The following is a 15024-nucleotide window of genomic DNA, read 5'->3' as shown; positions in this document are numbered from 1 at the left end:
AAATGGACAGATATATCTGATGAAATTTTTATAGTTACAAGGAACCATCAGTTAGTGTTGAGTCAACCTATTGCTGATTTTGTCCACAGTGAAGTAAATGACCCATTGGAATGGTATCTATCGAATTTGAGACTAATCTTGCTTGAAAATGATTGCACCAGTTTGAAACAAATAGTTAAAAGGTTCAAATCGACTCCGATGTCGATCCTGATGGCCCTTCACTACTGGCAAAAGTTGACTTACGATTCAATTAATCAAAAATTCAACCTAGATTCGATTAAACTAGATCTCAAAGTTCTGTGTGCAGGTAGATTTCACAATCATTTGAACAATTGTAACGATCCGTTGTATGAAATTTTACCTTTGAATACTCTCATACATGCTCAGCTTATGACGGAAACTTTCCTAATTGATTTTGTCCCGCTCGAAACTTCGTTCCCTGAAGGATTGAAGAAAATGCAAATTGATGGCTGCGAATGGCTGGAGCTTCAAAATAAGCTAAAGGAAGCTGCATTAGAGCTGAATTGCGAGGGTGTGCAACAATGTCTCAAAGAGGGCGCTCTGTTGAGCTCATTCCCCTTGGATGGTTCTTCGGTAGTTAATCGAGTTTCTTTAGCACAACTCGTGGCACGGAAGTACTTCAATCAACTTAACAGTCCCGATGATTTGTTGGAGAAAACTTTAGATGCCATTAGCACTGAATGGCGTCAATTGTTTGTCACAAACAAATTTAAACTTTCGGTTGCACTCGAAACAAAACAGTTTGAGCAAGCTTTTGAGCTACTCGAATGCGAAAATGTTCGTAACTACCCGGATGAAATTTTCCAATGGTCTTATTTCGTTCAACAATGGAACGCAAAATGGAAGAATCTAAACAGTTTGCTTACCGATGAATTGATTTATGTGCGTAATTGTCTCGCATATTATGGGAACATACAATCGATTGATTACCTCTATCTGTCAGTCGATCAAAACTTCCCACCAGATGTCGTCACATTGCTGACAGTTATAGGTGCAGATGAGGAAAATATTTTCCTCCGCTTGATCAAACTTAACCCATCGATTGGCAGCGAAGTTTTTCCCGCCGCTGTTGGAATGCAATTTAAAAGTTCGATTGTGTCCTTGCTGCCACAGATGGATCGAACAACAGTTGAAGCCGTTTTAGTCAGCTCAGTGAGACATAATAATCTTTACGTGATTAATCGTGGAATCGCTTGCTTAAACTTAGCTAATAAGGAAGATTCTATAATGCTGGAGAAAGTTTTCAACTTATCTATCGAACTGGAACGATTGAGTATACTTCGAATATTCGCAAAACATTTCGGATCCAATTTTTTCCCAAAGTTGATCCGGCGAGCGATTCAAGCGAATAGATTGCATATTCTGAAACAATATCCCGGCATTGTTAACCAAATTTCAACTGTACCTGATGCTCTATCGCTAGCCGTAAAAATAAACTCAAAGGAAATTACAAAGTTTGTGTTGAAACACGGTCTTTTTCTGTCTAATGACCTTGAGGAAATTTATCAAGCAGCTGATTTGAATCGAATTGAAGTTCTCAAAACTCTTTTTGCAGAAATTAAGCTGGAATTTAAACCAAAGCACACTGAAATCCAACATTGGAAAAAATGGTTCGCACGTTGGCAGCACATCGAACTTTTGGAACAAATTCTGAAACGATGCATCAATGGAAGTGTTCAAACTCGCGAAATCGTTGAAACCAAACTGCAGGAACTGAAATGCAGTGTTGATAAGATGTGGTCCCTTTACACGATTCACTCGAATCTAGGAGAAGACGAAACGTGTTGCGTTTTCGAAAACGCAGCGTGCCTTGGAAATTTTGAACTTTTAAACACTGCCATCGTAATCCAAGCAATCGGTGAGCAGCTTGGACTTTTTGATGCCGATGCAGTGGAACGCCAATATTTGATTTACGCATTTGATGGCGGAAACGGTGGGAGCTACGCCTACTGTGACTTGAAAGTCTATTGCGAAACTATACCGGATGAAATGGGCGTAAAAGAAGCAACAATCGAGCCTAAAGTTTTGTGCATTGCTTCGCTACGAAAACAAATTGAATCATTCTTAGAAAAAGAGGGGCATCCGGTCAGATACAGTGGAAATGTAAATATTTTCACGGAAGACAGTACTGAGCTCAGATTTCAAGTGCTACAGCTTGAATCATTTGGCTGCGTGGTTGAATTAAAACCGAAAGATAAACCGCATCAAGATTATCAATCATTTGTCGTCAAAGAAGTGGAATCAGCTCTAGAAAATAGTTTGCAATCGAAATATGAATCTATTCTTTCGGAAGTATTCGGCAGATCTTGGTTGACTTTGGCCCTAGTGCAGCAACTTGTGTCAAGTGCCAATCTTAGCCCCAAAGTAAAGCTGCAAGTCGTTAAAACATTTTTAGATGCTGAACTCGATTTTTGGAATTCGTCTGAAGGATGGATCTTTTTCAGAACTGCCTGCGGCTCCAATATTCCAGATCTAATCAAGCTTCTTCTCAGCGATATCCGTTTAAAGTTTACTCAGCATCAAACCTTGGCACTACTTGCCCGATACGGTACCATCGAAGTCATTGAACAATTTTTGCAATCGGAAAACCTTTCCCCAGAAGATGAGTTTCATCTTATTTCGTCCGTCTGGTGGGAGTTTAATGTCAAACAAATTGTGATGCTTCGAGAATGCTATACGTTTCTTTTGTTCAAGCTGCAAAAGTACGGATTCGAAAGGTGCTGTGTTGACATTGACGTTCCCAAAAACCCACGGGATTGGATTGATTCCGTTGAGAAAATTGTGAAATGGGCTAAACAACTGCAAATCCGTTCCGACTACCTCAGCTATACGGCAATCGATAACGAGGTTTTTCTGTTGCTGCGACTAATCCATCGTCAGTTGTTTATCATCAAGGATAAACCACATCTAAAACAGTACAATATTCAAGAGTTTGTTTTTGTTCTGGCGAAATTTCTTTCGATCTTCACAGTGTTGCCGAGCGATGATCTAAACAGAAGCTCGCGGGAAGTTGTTTATAAGATGGTGCTGAACAAACCTCAGATTATGTCGTTTTTGGAAGGGATTGTCGAACAACTTGAATTCTATGTGCGAGAATTTCAATCATCCTTGAACAACTTGGAACAACTGCTCAGTAATGGAAATTTCAACGGCGATGTTTCAATATTGAAGACAAAGTGGGAATCTCTCGGCTATCAACTGCTGTTGACCGATCACCAGTGGAAACAACTTTCGTCAGGATCAGGTCAGTTGCGAGATCGCATCAGTAATGTTCTTCTACAGAATAGGAACAACTTGAACATAGTCCTTTCGAAGGAATTCGGAAGTAAAAAACATCAACTGAACGAGCTCTTCTCATTGATCAAGTCGATGCATTCGTTGAATAAACTCTACCGAATTCTCAAGAGCTTCTCTTTGGAGCATTGCTCGAAAGCCATTCTGGTAGCTTCGATGGAGCGATTCGTACAAGTATTTGGAGAAACCATCAAGGATACAGCCCAATCGCCGAATCTACCTGGCTTATTAGGGATCCTACTACGCAAAAAGATCACTCAGTTGTCAATTCACCAATGGACGCGTAACGTCACCTGTCATGGCTATCCGTTGGAGAGAAAATTGCAAACACTGCAGCAAAAGTTTAGATACTTTTCCAATGCTGAGGACTACCTCAAGAAAGCTAAAGCAACTGTCGGATTACTGCTGGCGGCTGCTTTATTGGAGTATACCAGCTTAATGTACCAAACCTTGCTACGGTTCAAAACTTTGAATGAGATGAGATCATTCATGACCTACCTGGGGGATCAGACAGACCCGCTGAAGGGAGCTAACCAACTTTTTAATGAAATTTTATCTTTTTTGAACTCAGTCGATGCCGAAATGAGTCGTTTTGATCCGCAAAAGTTAAGCGACGAGAAAAAGAATGCTTTGCAGAGGATACAATCGGAGCAGGAATACAGACAAAACTCGCTACACCTGTTCCAATTAGCAACTTCGCATGGGCAACTGTATAGTTTTCGAGAGCTCCAGGCCGTAGTTTTTGGAGCAACCTCCGTTGAAACTGTTCACCGAATGGTGGAGGCTCTTCTTGAGTATTTACCGTTGAAGATCATGAAGTCCTACCTACGTACCGGATGGTCTCCATTGGAAAGTGACAATTATTTTCTCGGGGAATCAACGCTTAGTCACGAGATGAAGATGCATTTTTCGTTGATGAACCTAATTTATTCACCGAAATCCGTTACGGATTATCTAGCGCTGCAAGAAACTCGTCGATCTATGAGTTATTTCTGTGGAGAAGATGAGTTAGACAGTCCAGAGAACACCAAGTTGTTGAACGACTTGTACAGTAGTTTAAACACCAGAAAGAAACGTGGAACAGACGAGCCTTATTACACTGATATATTTGATCTGTCTAAGAAGTTCGATAAAATCGATAAGGTATTACGAGCCAAGAAAGGATATGAACAGGCCAAGCGGGCTCTCCAGAAAGACGATGAAACAGAACTAACCGAGATATTCACTGGTATCCAACAATCGATCAGCGATGAGCTCTCCAAATGCAATTGTCAGACGATTAACTCCATAGCTAAAAACTTCCACTTGATTCCGATGTCAGTGGTTCTGGCGTTGGAAAATTGGCAGCTACAACTGAGTGAAATTCTCAAAACAACCAAACAATTTCGAGATAACTTTTACACGATCCGTTATGGACTGCCGATCATGTGTGGCACTAACTATCGTAATTACCTATCGCATGATAATCTGTCGTACGATCTATTGGCGGGAAGTTCTCGAACATCGAAGGTGATCATTAATGCTTTCTTAATGGCAGCTAAGGAATGGTGTCTGTTTGAGGTTCCCAGGAAAAGATCAGTAATAGACTTGAATAAAACCAACTTAGAAGTTGATGGCCCTCGATGGATCACTGAACAGCAAAGCTTCACAGGTAGGTTGTTAGGACACGATTGGAACACTTGCGGACTATACGAAACTGTTAGCTTGATTCCGGTTGAAGAGCTTCAAAAGGCAAAACTTACTAACAGCGATCGTTACGCCAAGCAATTAGAACAGTTTGAATCGGCTTTGGTTGGAATGGATTTTGAAGCTATCTACAGAAACTTTGCACGATTGCTTCTGAATTTCAAGTTCTTTGAATTAGGAAGTCTTGTTGCTCGCATGTTTCAGAAGCTCAACAAACAACAAGTAATCGATTTCGTAGCTTCCCACAGCAATACTTCCATCTTCACCATCATCAATTGCGCTGGATCTCTCAGATTGGATGAGGTCGTTTTGAAAAGAGAAGTGCCAACTGAAACCACCATAGTCGATACGATTGTAACCAACAACTTGGAGCTATTGCAGTATTTCATCGAAACATACGACAAACACATGGATGAAGAGATTATTGCGAGTATCGCTAGGCAGTGTGTGATGCGTGGTCGATGCGAAATGGTCGAATTTTTTCTCGTACGATTCCCGGAACTGTGGAATTTGATTGACGATATGCTGCTCGATGCAGGCACCTACCAAAAGTGGAATATGGTAGAATTTCTTATCGCGAAAGGTGCGACTGTTACAGTTGATTTGCTTCTGCTAGCTATAATGGAAGGGAACGTCTCGGTTTTGGAACAGGTTTACTCCAAATGTTCTGAGCATCCACATCAGCTGCTTACTGTATGTGCTGCTGAGGGAAATGAAGAAATGTTTCACTGGCTAATAGAAAGAGGTCTGGATCTCTGGGAAGCTCCTGGTGTTCTATCTCGAGCTATCGAATACTCTCACAGTAGCATCGCTCGAATAGTGATCGACCAACTTTTCGATATGGACGACTCCAACATTCCGTCAACGAGCAGTGGATTGTTACAACGATGGACTAGAATTCTTTTTGATTATCGTATTTACTTTTTCATCAAACTTTGTGGTGAGATGAATATTGAAATTTTGAGTGATCTATTGCGGTACAACGTTGACCTCGGGTTCATATTGCTTCGCAAGTTGGAACACATTGACAAATTTAGCGAAGATTGTTTTCTTAAGTTTGTAGAAGTCTTCAATATAGAAAACTCAGTAAAACGTGTAACAACCACCGCTGCTTTACTGCTCAAACTGAATATTGTCATCAATCATCTGAAGTCTTTACCCAAGAGCATCACTGAAAATATAATCCAAAAAGATATCATCTATTCAAATGGAAAGGCTTCAATCGAGCTTACCTTTTTCACAGAAAAAGAAAAGCTAAATGCAACAGAAAACGAACTTTCGAAGCAACTAGTTCAAATCGAGGAGTTTTCTCTTGAACAGTTGTGTAGCGACATCGAAAACCTAGCTCGTTCAAACAATCCGTTGTTCGCTTGCAACGTCACCATCGAACAAAACTCCACTGAGTCGAAATACGTATTCTTCAGCTTCAACTCTACCTACATAACATTCGAGACGAGCCGACTTCGAGGATCGCCTCCGTTGAAGAATCTTCTCAACAACGTCGACATGTCAGGCAAAACAATCCTGCATAGGATGCAAGAAATCAACAACGCCGAACTTTTTCTCTTTCTCATCGAGAACGGCGCAGATTTATGCAAACAAGACGTCTTGGGAAGGACCGGACTGATCGTGGCGACGGAACTTGAATTCAGCTGGAAGGAGATGGAACCGATTTTGCGATACTGTCAAAAGCACGACGTGCGAGATGCCGACGTCATTCATGTCTTCCATAAAACCGGAGTCAGAGGAGTTTCACTGCTGGTCAATGCTTTCATATTTGGCTGCAAAGAAACTATCGAATTCCTTCTTGACGTTGCAGGTGTCGATACGAACCTGACGAACACGAACGCCTTTCTTCCATTCGGATTGGCCATTCAAAATAAACGGTACGATGTTTTGGAGTTTCTCTTGAAGAAATATCCCGAACACATAAATTCTCAAGATCCGCCTATATTTACTGCTGTGAGCTACAATTACGCTCGAATGGTAGAACAATTTCTAGAGGCCGATGCAGACATCACGATTCGTGACAGTTCGGGTTACAGTATTTTCGAAGCGGCTATCTTGAACGAAAGCAACGAATCTTTGGAGGTGCTACTGAAGCACGCTGAAAATCGTTGCTTGAACGTTTCCACAGTTCATTTGCCTGTTAAGCTCGACAATGTAAAGGCGTTCAAGCTCATAGTGGAGCACATTGTTGGGTGCCCTATTGACGATAGGATAAAAACGCGTGATTTGCATGCTCTAAGAAAACTTATAAATGGTGACCATGAATTGGCTTATGGTAATTTAAGTAATCTAGCAGAACGATTCAAAAGCTTAAGTATCATTGGATTTTTAAAGGTTTGTGATTATCTGTTGTTGAGGTTAAACATAACAGATGACCAACTCGATTGCTAATATTGTTAAAATTTAAAAAAAAAAAATATGTTGATTTTAAGCAAATTTGTGCAAATCAAAATAAATTTGTAGTAATTCTACTCAACGAATAAGAAAGAAATGAAGATTTTTTCTCAAGTCTTATATGATGTAGAAATTGATAGCGCTTAAGTATTTTTTTAGTTATTCATTCCACATATATTTATATGTAAATTATTACCGAAATCCTTCTAGGATTGAATTAAAATTATAGGTACATTATATAACTGAGGTTAAGCTATGGTTAAAACATATGTAGGTCATTGAAATAAGATTAAATAAATACGAATTAAAAATTAAAATTTCCCACTCTATTCATTAGCGGTAAGTTTATCAAAAAAAAAATCAATTTCTTATCGACAAATCCAATAATGTTAAATAGTTTCTCGGCGATTTTAGTCTCAAAAAACTATAAAAGAATGTTGAAAACACTTGACAAAATTGAAAAAATTGACCAAATTGACAAAATTGACAAAATTGACAAAATTGACAAAATTGACAAAATTGACAAAATTGACAAAATTGACAAAATTGACAAAAATGACAAAATTGACAAAATTGACAAAATTGACAAAATTGACAAAATTGACAAAATTGACAAAATTGACAAAATTGACAAAATTGACAAAATTGACAAAATTGACAAAATTGACAAAATTGACAAAATTGACCAAATTGACAAAATTGACAAAATTGACAAAATTGACAAAATTGACAAAATTGACAAAATTGACAAAATTGACAAAATTGACAAAATTGACAAAATTGACAAAATTGACAAAATTGACAAAATTGACAAAATTGACAAAATTGACAAAATTGACAAAATTGACAAAATTGACAAAATTGACAAAATTGACAAAATTGACAAAATTGACAAAATTGACAAAATTGACAAAATTGACAAAATTGACAAAATTGACAAAATTGACAAAATTGACAAAATTGACAAAATTGACAAAATTGACAAAATTGACAAAATTGACAAAATTGACAAAATTGACAAAATTGACCAAATTGACCAAATTGACAAAATTGACAAAATTGACAAAATTGACAAAATTGACAAAATTGACAAAATTGACAAAATTGACAAAATTGACAAAATTGACAAAATTAACAAAATTGACAAAATTGACAAAATTGACAAAATTGACAAAATTGACAAAATTAACAAAATTGACAAAATTGACAAAATTGACAAAATTGACAAAATTGACAAAATTGACAAAATTGACAAAATTGACAAAATTGACAAAATTGACAAAATTGACAAAATTGACAAAATTGACAAAATTGACAAAATTGTCAAAATTGTCAAAATTGTCAAAATTGTCAAAATTGTCAAAATTGTCAAAATTGTCAAAATTGCCAAAATTGTCAAAATTGTCAAGTGTTTTAAAATTGTCTTAACAGCCGAAAATGACGAAATTATCGATATTGTTGAAACTATAAAACCTTTCAGTTGAAAGTTTCAGAAAAAAAAACTGTTTAATTTTCAAATCATCAACCTTGCAAGCATTTTCCACGCTTTTGGGGTGTGCTATAAAATTCCATCGCACGCGGCTTTTTAACCCTCAATTTTCCGCAGCATTTCACAATCGCAGCAAACCGGTCATTAATTGAAGTAGGAGTACCTTTGAGTGCAGTTCGAACATGTGCATCGCATCCCAGCCTACTTGGTTAGTTGTGGGCAGTTGTAAATTCAGCATAATCGAGGGTTTCCCTGTCTACATCTGGCTCGTGGCTCGGGATGGTCCCTCTCTCTCTATTGCCCGCCTAATCAATTTGGTTGATTACAGTGATTCCCGGAAGAGGGCGGGAATCGGGACCAATTCGGATAGTACAAAAGCATTGAGGCGACGAGGCCGTTCGCATAGAGTTCGACAAAATGTTGATGGAAAACTGTCCCATTATCAGTGTAAACGTTCGAGTTTGGCAATTCTGGGGCTATCTGCAGCGGCCTAAGTGGTAGGGGAAAAGTTCATATAACGCCCCATGTGGCTAATACGCGCCACTCTTGTTTTGAAGAATCTGAAACATTTTAAGCCAGCAAAATATTACCAATTTTTTTTAAATGCTGTGATTGGTCATGGCAAGTATGAATTTTTCCTTAAAATGCCCCTGTGTCGTGATAATTTCACAATTTAGATTTTTCTTCATTTGGATCTAAATTTTAAAACACTTTTAGTAAGGTGTCACCAAGCAGAGAAAAACGAATAAGACAATATTTTCTGACACATCGATAGAGGAGAATCTAAACTATGATTTTATGCTAAAAAATCATACTGAACTCGCTAAGCTATGCTTTTTATGGGTATGTTTTATCACGGCCCATGCGCTCTTTATAACGCGCCAATCGTAGTAGGCTGAAAATAGCATTAATTTTTCAAAATGGCCAATTTTCATTGAAAATGAACAAAAAGTCTAAAACCATATTTTGAGTGTAAATTCAGCCCAAAAAATCTATTTTCCTTTTTTTTTTAATTTTGATTAGTCCATTTTGATTTTCTTTTCAGTCAAAGTGTCTGTAAGTATTGGTGTGTTTTCGGTCTTCGGCTGCTCTCGGGTGTGTTCGGCTGCTAGGCGCATATTGAATACACAGCGGCGCGTATTTGCAACACAGTTTTGTTCTGTGGCTTTGAATATGGTTTTTAAAAATCAAGTTTTTGAAGCAACTATAGCAATTTGAGTAATGAAAAATCATAGGCATTTGTAGAAAATACTTTTCTTCAACGATTACACCCATTTTTAACACAATTAGTACGTGGAATACATAGAATATCAGCGATTCGCTTAGGTGGCGCATAATAGGGCATGTTCCCCTACATGTACTTGGTCGGATGCGTCCCGGTGACGGTCCTAAATGCGTTTATGTTCGCGAATTTGTTCAATGTTATTTTCTCTGGGCAAGGCGACATGAATACAATCATCATCGATGGCTATTTTACGGTGCTTTATTTCAACCTGGTGCTGAGGACCACTTTTCTGATGATCAATCGAGAGAAGTTCGAACAGTTCTTGGAGGAGATTGCTGATGAATACTCAGTCTTGGAGGTGCAGCTTAGCTGGCTGATTAGTTGATTACTCTTTTACATATCAGATTCTATCCAACAGAAACGGAACGACGTTCGGCTGCTGCTGGAACAGTTGACTCGGCGCGGCCAAATTTTATCGAAATCAAATCTTTGGCTCGGGGCGTTCATTAGTGCCTGTTTCGTGACCTACCCGCTGTTTTCGCCGGGCAACGGCCTGCCTTATGGGATGTTTGTGCCCGGGGTCGATGTCCATGCCAGTCCCATCTACGAGATTGTGTTCGCGCTCCAAATTTATCTCACAATTCCGGCGTGCTGTATGTATATCCCTTTTACCAGCTTCTACTGCACCAGCGCCCTATTCGGACTGGTCCGGATTTCCGCATTGAAACGGTCGCTGGAACGGATCCAACAGTTCAATGACTCCGAAAGTTCGCTGCTCGCCAAACTGAAAGAATGTTTCCGAAAGCATAAAGATGTCATCAAGTAGGCTTTGAATTTTTCTTTAGCTTTTAGTTCACTCAAAAAAAAAACAACATGGCTTCCGCTTACATTCAGATACGTTGCTGATTTAAACGGACTGGTAACCTACATTTTTCTGCTTGAATTTTTGTCCTTCGGGTTGATGCTTTGTGCTCTACTTTTTCTGCTCAGTATCGTAAGTATAAGTAGATATGCTTCAATGCCTAACTTATGTTTACTAATTCTCATGTTATCCAGAGCAATCAGCTGGCCCAGATGACAATGATTGGCTCGTACATATTCATGATTCTGTCGCAGATGTATGCTCTCTATTGGCATTCGAACGAGATTCGTGAACAGGTAAGCTTTTGAATAGATTTACAGTTGTTAAAATGATGTAAATTTACTTTTCAAATGACTTTTTGCGGCGGTTTAATTCGAAGAGTTTGGAAATCGGTGATGCGATGTACTACAACAGTGCCTGGCTCAACTTTAGCGTACCGTCTAAAAAATCAATTATGTTTATGATAGCTCGTGCTCAACAACCGTTGGCGGTATCATATTCACTTCTTCAGATCGTCAAATCAAACTTTACGCCTTCTTTTTCTTCCAGATCAAGGTGGGAAACGTTTTTCCGATGACTTTGGAGATGTTCCAGGCCCTGCTGAATGCATCGTACTCGTACTTTACTCTGCTAAGGCGTGTTTACAATTAGAGTGGACACATCTTATCTCAAACAAATACACTCACTCAACATATTTGTTGGTCTGCTTAAAGTTCAACAGATGTTTATGTCTGAGTCAGACTTTAAAGGTTTAGTTAAGCACGCCACAGTTATCTTACGCGATAAAATAAAATTCATTCTAGCTTGCACCGCAAAACGGATCGTTCCGAATTATTCCAATCGTGAAACACCTTACAAAGCTATGCCAGGAGAGGTCTCAAGCTAGCCTTTCAAGGGTAGGCTTGTTTTACAGGGTAGTTGGGATTAACTCTGCTCTACTCTAAGTACTATACTGAACTCCGTTCTTCTCAACCCTTCTTTTCTCTACTCTGCTCTACTCTACTCGACTCTAGTTTACTGTAGTCTAATCTACGCTACTCAACTCTACTCTACTTTACACTACTGTATTTTGCTCTCATCTACTCTTCTTAACTTTACTCTACTTTACTTTATTCTACTCTACTATTCTATTTTTTTTTCTCTCTATTCTGCTCTACTGTACTCTACCCTTCTCAACTCTACTGTACTTTGCTTTACGCTACTCTTTTCCATTCTATTCGACTCCACTTAAGTTTACTCTATTTCACTCTACTCTACCTCTCGGTGACCGAGTGGTTAGCGTGGTAAGACGGTAATCGCTGGGTCCACTGATGGCATGGGATCGATTTCCATCTCGGTACTGGGTGTTAAATTTAAGTCTTAAGTTGTCCACTTTTATTCAGTCTGTAAGGCCTCAATTGGCTAAGACGGTGTATGTCTTTTTAATCTACTCTACTCTACTCTATTCTGCTCTACTTCACTCTACTGTACTGTACTCTACTCTACCCGACTCTACTCGCTGAACTCTACTCTACCCTACTTTTCTACTTTACTCAGCTCTACTCTACTCAACTCTGCTCTACTCTACTGTACTCTACTCTACTCTACTCTAGTCTACTCAACTCTACTCTACTGTACTGTACTTTACTGTATTCTACTCTTCTCTTATCTACTACGCCCTACTCTTCCTAACTCTACTTTGCTCTATTCTACTCAACTCTACTCTAATCTACTCTACTTTGCTCTACTCTTTAAAAGTAAAGTATAGCAAAAATTCTCAAATTTCATGTAGGTACGTTATCCTGAAAACTCATGAAGAGGGTGATGGCAATTGTTCGTTGTCTTTCACTGCTTTTCTAATCTATCTTCTCTTCTTTTTCTACAAACCAGAGTTGCGACAGTTGCAAGTTTTTTCAATTGATTCCTACAACGAAAAATGATAAATGTTTTGGAATGAACCATCCAAATCCTTGCATTTTTTGTTTTGACTTTTGCGTAAATCATTTCATCATAAGGATGACTGTAAGATTTAAGCCTAGGGTGATTCGCCAATCGTTGCACAGCTAAGCACATTTTTTTGTTTAGATTATAATCGTTTTACCATCTTTGTGGCATTCGTGACTTTATCAACGTTGCAGTTGGCGGACAGTTATTGAAAAACTTATCCGGTACAACTGTGTTCGATGTTTACTCTTCGGCTCGAACTCGCGGACATCGGTTCAGAAGGCGATGGACTTGCCAACTGAGCTATATCACAAGCCAGCTAAGCACATGATTTTCGTTTTTGCGCAGTATTTTTGGTCATTTTAACCAAATTCGCCAATTTTTTTTTACGACTGTGCTTTTACAGGCCATCAAGTTCCAAAAGTTCAAGTGATCGAAAAAAAGTAAAATAAAAATATAATAAATAATTTAAAACAGGTTCTCTATGTCCAATAGTTGAACATGCAAATTTGATGTCGTGCCTAATGTTGTCCGATTTTTTTCCAATGGTTGCACATCTTAAAAGCCTTCCAAAGGCTCAGCCACCATGTAGTCTCAGAAGCTCATATTTGGTACGCAAGCTTAGCTTAGCTTAGCCTAGCTTGGTTGACTACTCATATCCACATTAAATCATTGAACTTGAAATGCTGTGAAAATATGATCTTTCTTCAAAAAAACTTAAACTTCAGTAACATATTTGATTAGGCTTTGCTTAACTTACGCATTTCGAATTCTATGATCGCTGGCTTGGCTAAGCAGAACAAGTTCTACCTCGCCAAGAGTTGCTACTTCGTGATTAATCGAGGCCATCAATTTTGTGCAAGGGCCTACAGAATTGTGCTTAGGATTAGCAATTCATTCACAATGCACAAAACTCATGCGATCTCTTTAAAGAAGATCAATAATGGTGCCGGCCACGTCCTAGTAGTCAATGGGGGAAACAAAGCTAGGTCAATATCACCAACTATGGAAATTGTGTGTACGTCTGCGCATCTATATTCAAATATCCAAGGAAAGGGATTCGTTAGTAGGGGAGAGGTTGTAGATCAAGATCCATTTTTGGTGAATGGTACGATCGAGTTTTCCTACACATCCTATGCTCCTAGATATTTCCTGAGGAAACACTTATTTCTATCTTTGAAGCAGTAATAAGAAGTTTAATAGCAAAGTTAAAAAGAAATTAAAATCTTCTATAAGCTAACTTGTTTCCCTAGCTGTTATTCCTTTTTCATCAATGTATTCTTAAAAACGACTTTTCAGGGTAAAAATACTTATATCTAACTTCAAAAAATATTTATAAGGGACGCATATTTGGTACGCAAGCTTATTTTTTTTTGTTTCGATTATAGTCGTTTTAGCATCTTTATGTCATTCGCGACTTATATCAACGATGTAACAGTAAAGGGACACCGGACAGTAACTTATCCGGTACAACTGTGATCGATGTTTACTCTTGGACTCGAATTCACGGACATCAGCTCAAGAAGCCACTGACTTACCAACTGAGCTATATCACAAGCCCACAAGCTTATTATGAAAATTTATAGTTGCAATGCAATCCAATTTGGAGACAACCCCTTTTGAAGGGGGTCGTCCATATAACCGTCCAATGCATTAAGGGAAAATTTGGACCCAACAACCCAAAAAATCAAAGCCGCCGAGTTCAGAGCATGGAGTACTTATTTTACGTGACATTTTCTCAGAATTTCAAATTTTACCGTCGGATTTGACGGGATCCATCTGTATAGGGTGTTGTTTGATCTTACTTACCTAGTAATCAGCTTTTTCTTTATATATCCTAGTGCAGCCAGTGCCCTTATTATTGCCTTTACCCATTAATTCTTAGCCATTTTTTTATTTTCGATCGCAGCAATCGCTGAGAAAATTTAAAAGCCGACGGCGTTTTGCTCGTTTGTGAGAATGCACGTGCGAGCATATTGGAAATGGATAAAGCAAGAGGCCCACCAAACATGCGATTCATCTTTTTTTTTAAATATAATAAAAAAAAAAGTTTTGGTAAGGAACTAGGAAACAAAATGGGCTTTCTTCTTACATTTAAGCCCAAATTTCAAATAATCCACC

At 38.5% G+C, this 15024-nt stretch overlaps 1 protein-coding gene across 1 annotated transcript; it reads left to right on the top strand.

Annotated features, from left to right (window-relative positions):
• Positions 1-8937: 8937 nt before the first annotated feature.
• On the top strand, positions 8938-11782 carry LOC129749932 (odorant receptor Or2-like). Its single transcript, XM_055745064.1, has 7 exons — positions 8938-9391; positions 10246-10476; positions 10537-10940; positions 11013-11112; positions 11175-11276; positions 11360-11470; positions 11530-11782. The coding sequence occupies exons 1-7, from the start codon at positions 9311-9313 to the stop codon at positions 11629-11631; spliced, it is 1131 nt and encodes a 376-aa protein (XP_055601039.1). The 5' UTR covers positions 8938-9310; the 3' UTR covers positions 11632-11782.
• Positions 11783-15024: the final 3242 nt, after the last annotated feature.

The sequence above is a fragment of the Uranotaenia lowii genome, chromosome 2 (genome assembly GCF_029784155.1).
Source record: "Uranotaenia lowii strain MFRU-FL chromosome 2, ASM2978415v1, whole genome shotgun sequence".
NCBI lineage: Eukaryota > Metazoa > Arthropoda > Insecta > Diptera > Culicidae > Uranotaenia > Uranotaenia lowii.
The sequence above is the reverse complement of the archived record's forward strand: the minus strand, read 5'-3'. Positions and strand labels throughout refer to the sequence as shown.

Excerpts from the sequence above, each read along its gene's own strand:
- LOC129749932 (XM_055745064.1), top strand. The coding sequence starts at position 9,311 with ATGTTGATGGAAAACTGTCCCATTATCAGTGTAAACGTTCGAGTTTGG. Across the intron at positions 10,941-11,012 it reads AAGCATAAAGATGTCATCAA|ATACGTTGCTGATTTAAACG; the intron begins GTAGGCTTTGAA and ends GCTTACATTCAG. Across the intron at positions 11,277-11,359 it reads CGAACGAGATTCGTGAACAG|AGTTTGGAAATCGGTGATGC; the intron begins GTAAGCTTTTGA and ends TTTAATTCGAAG.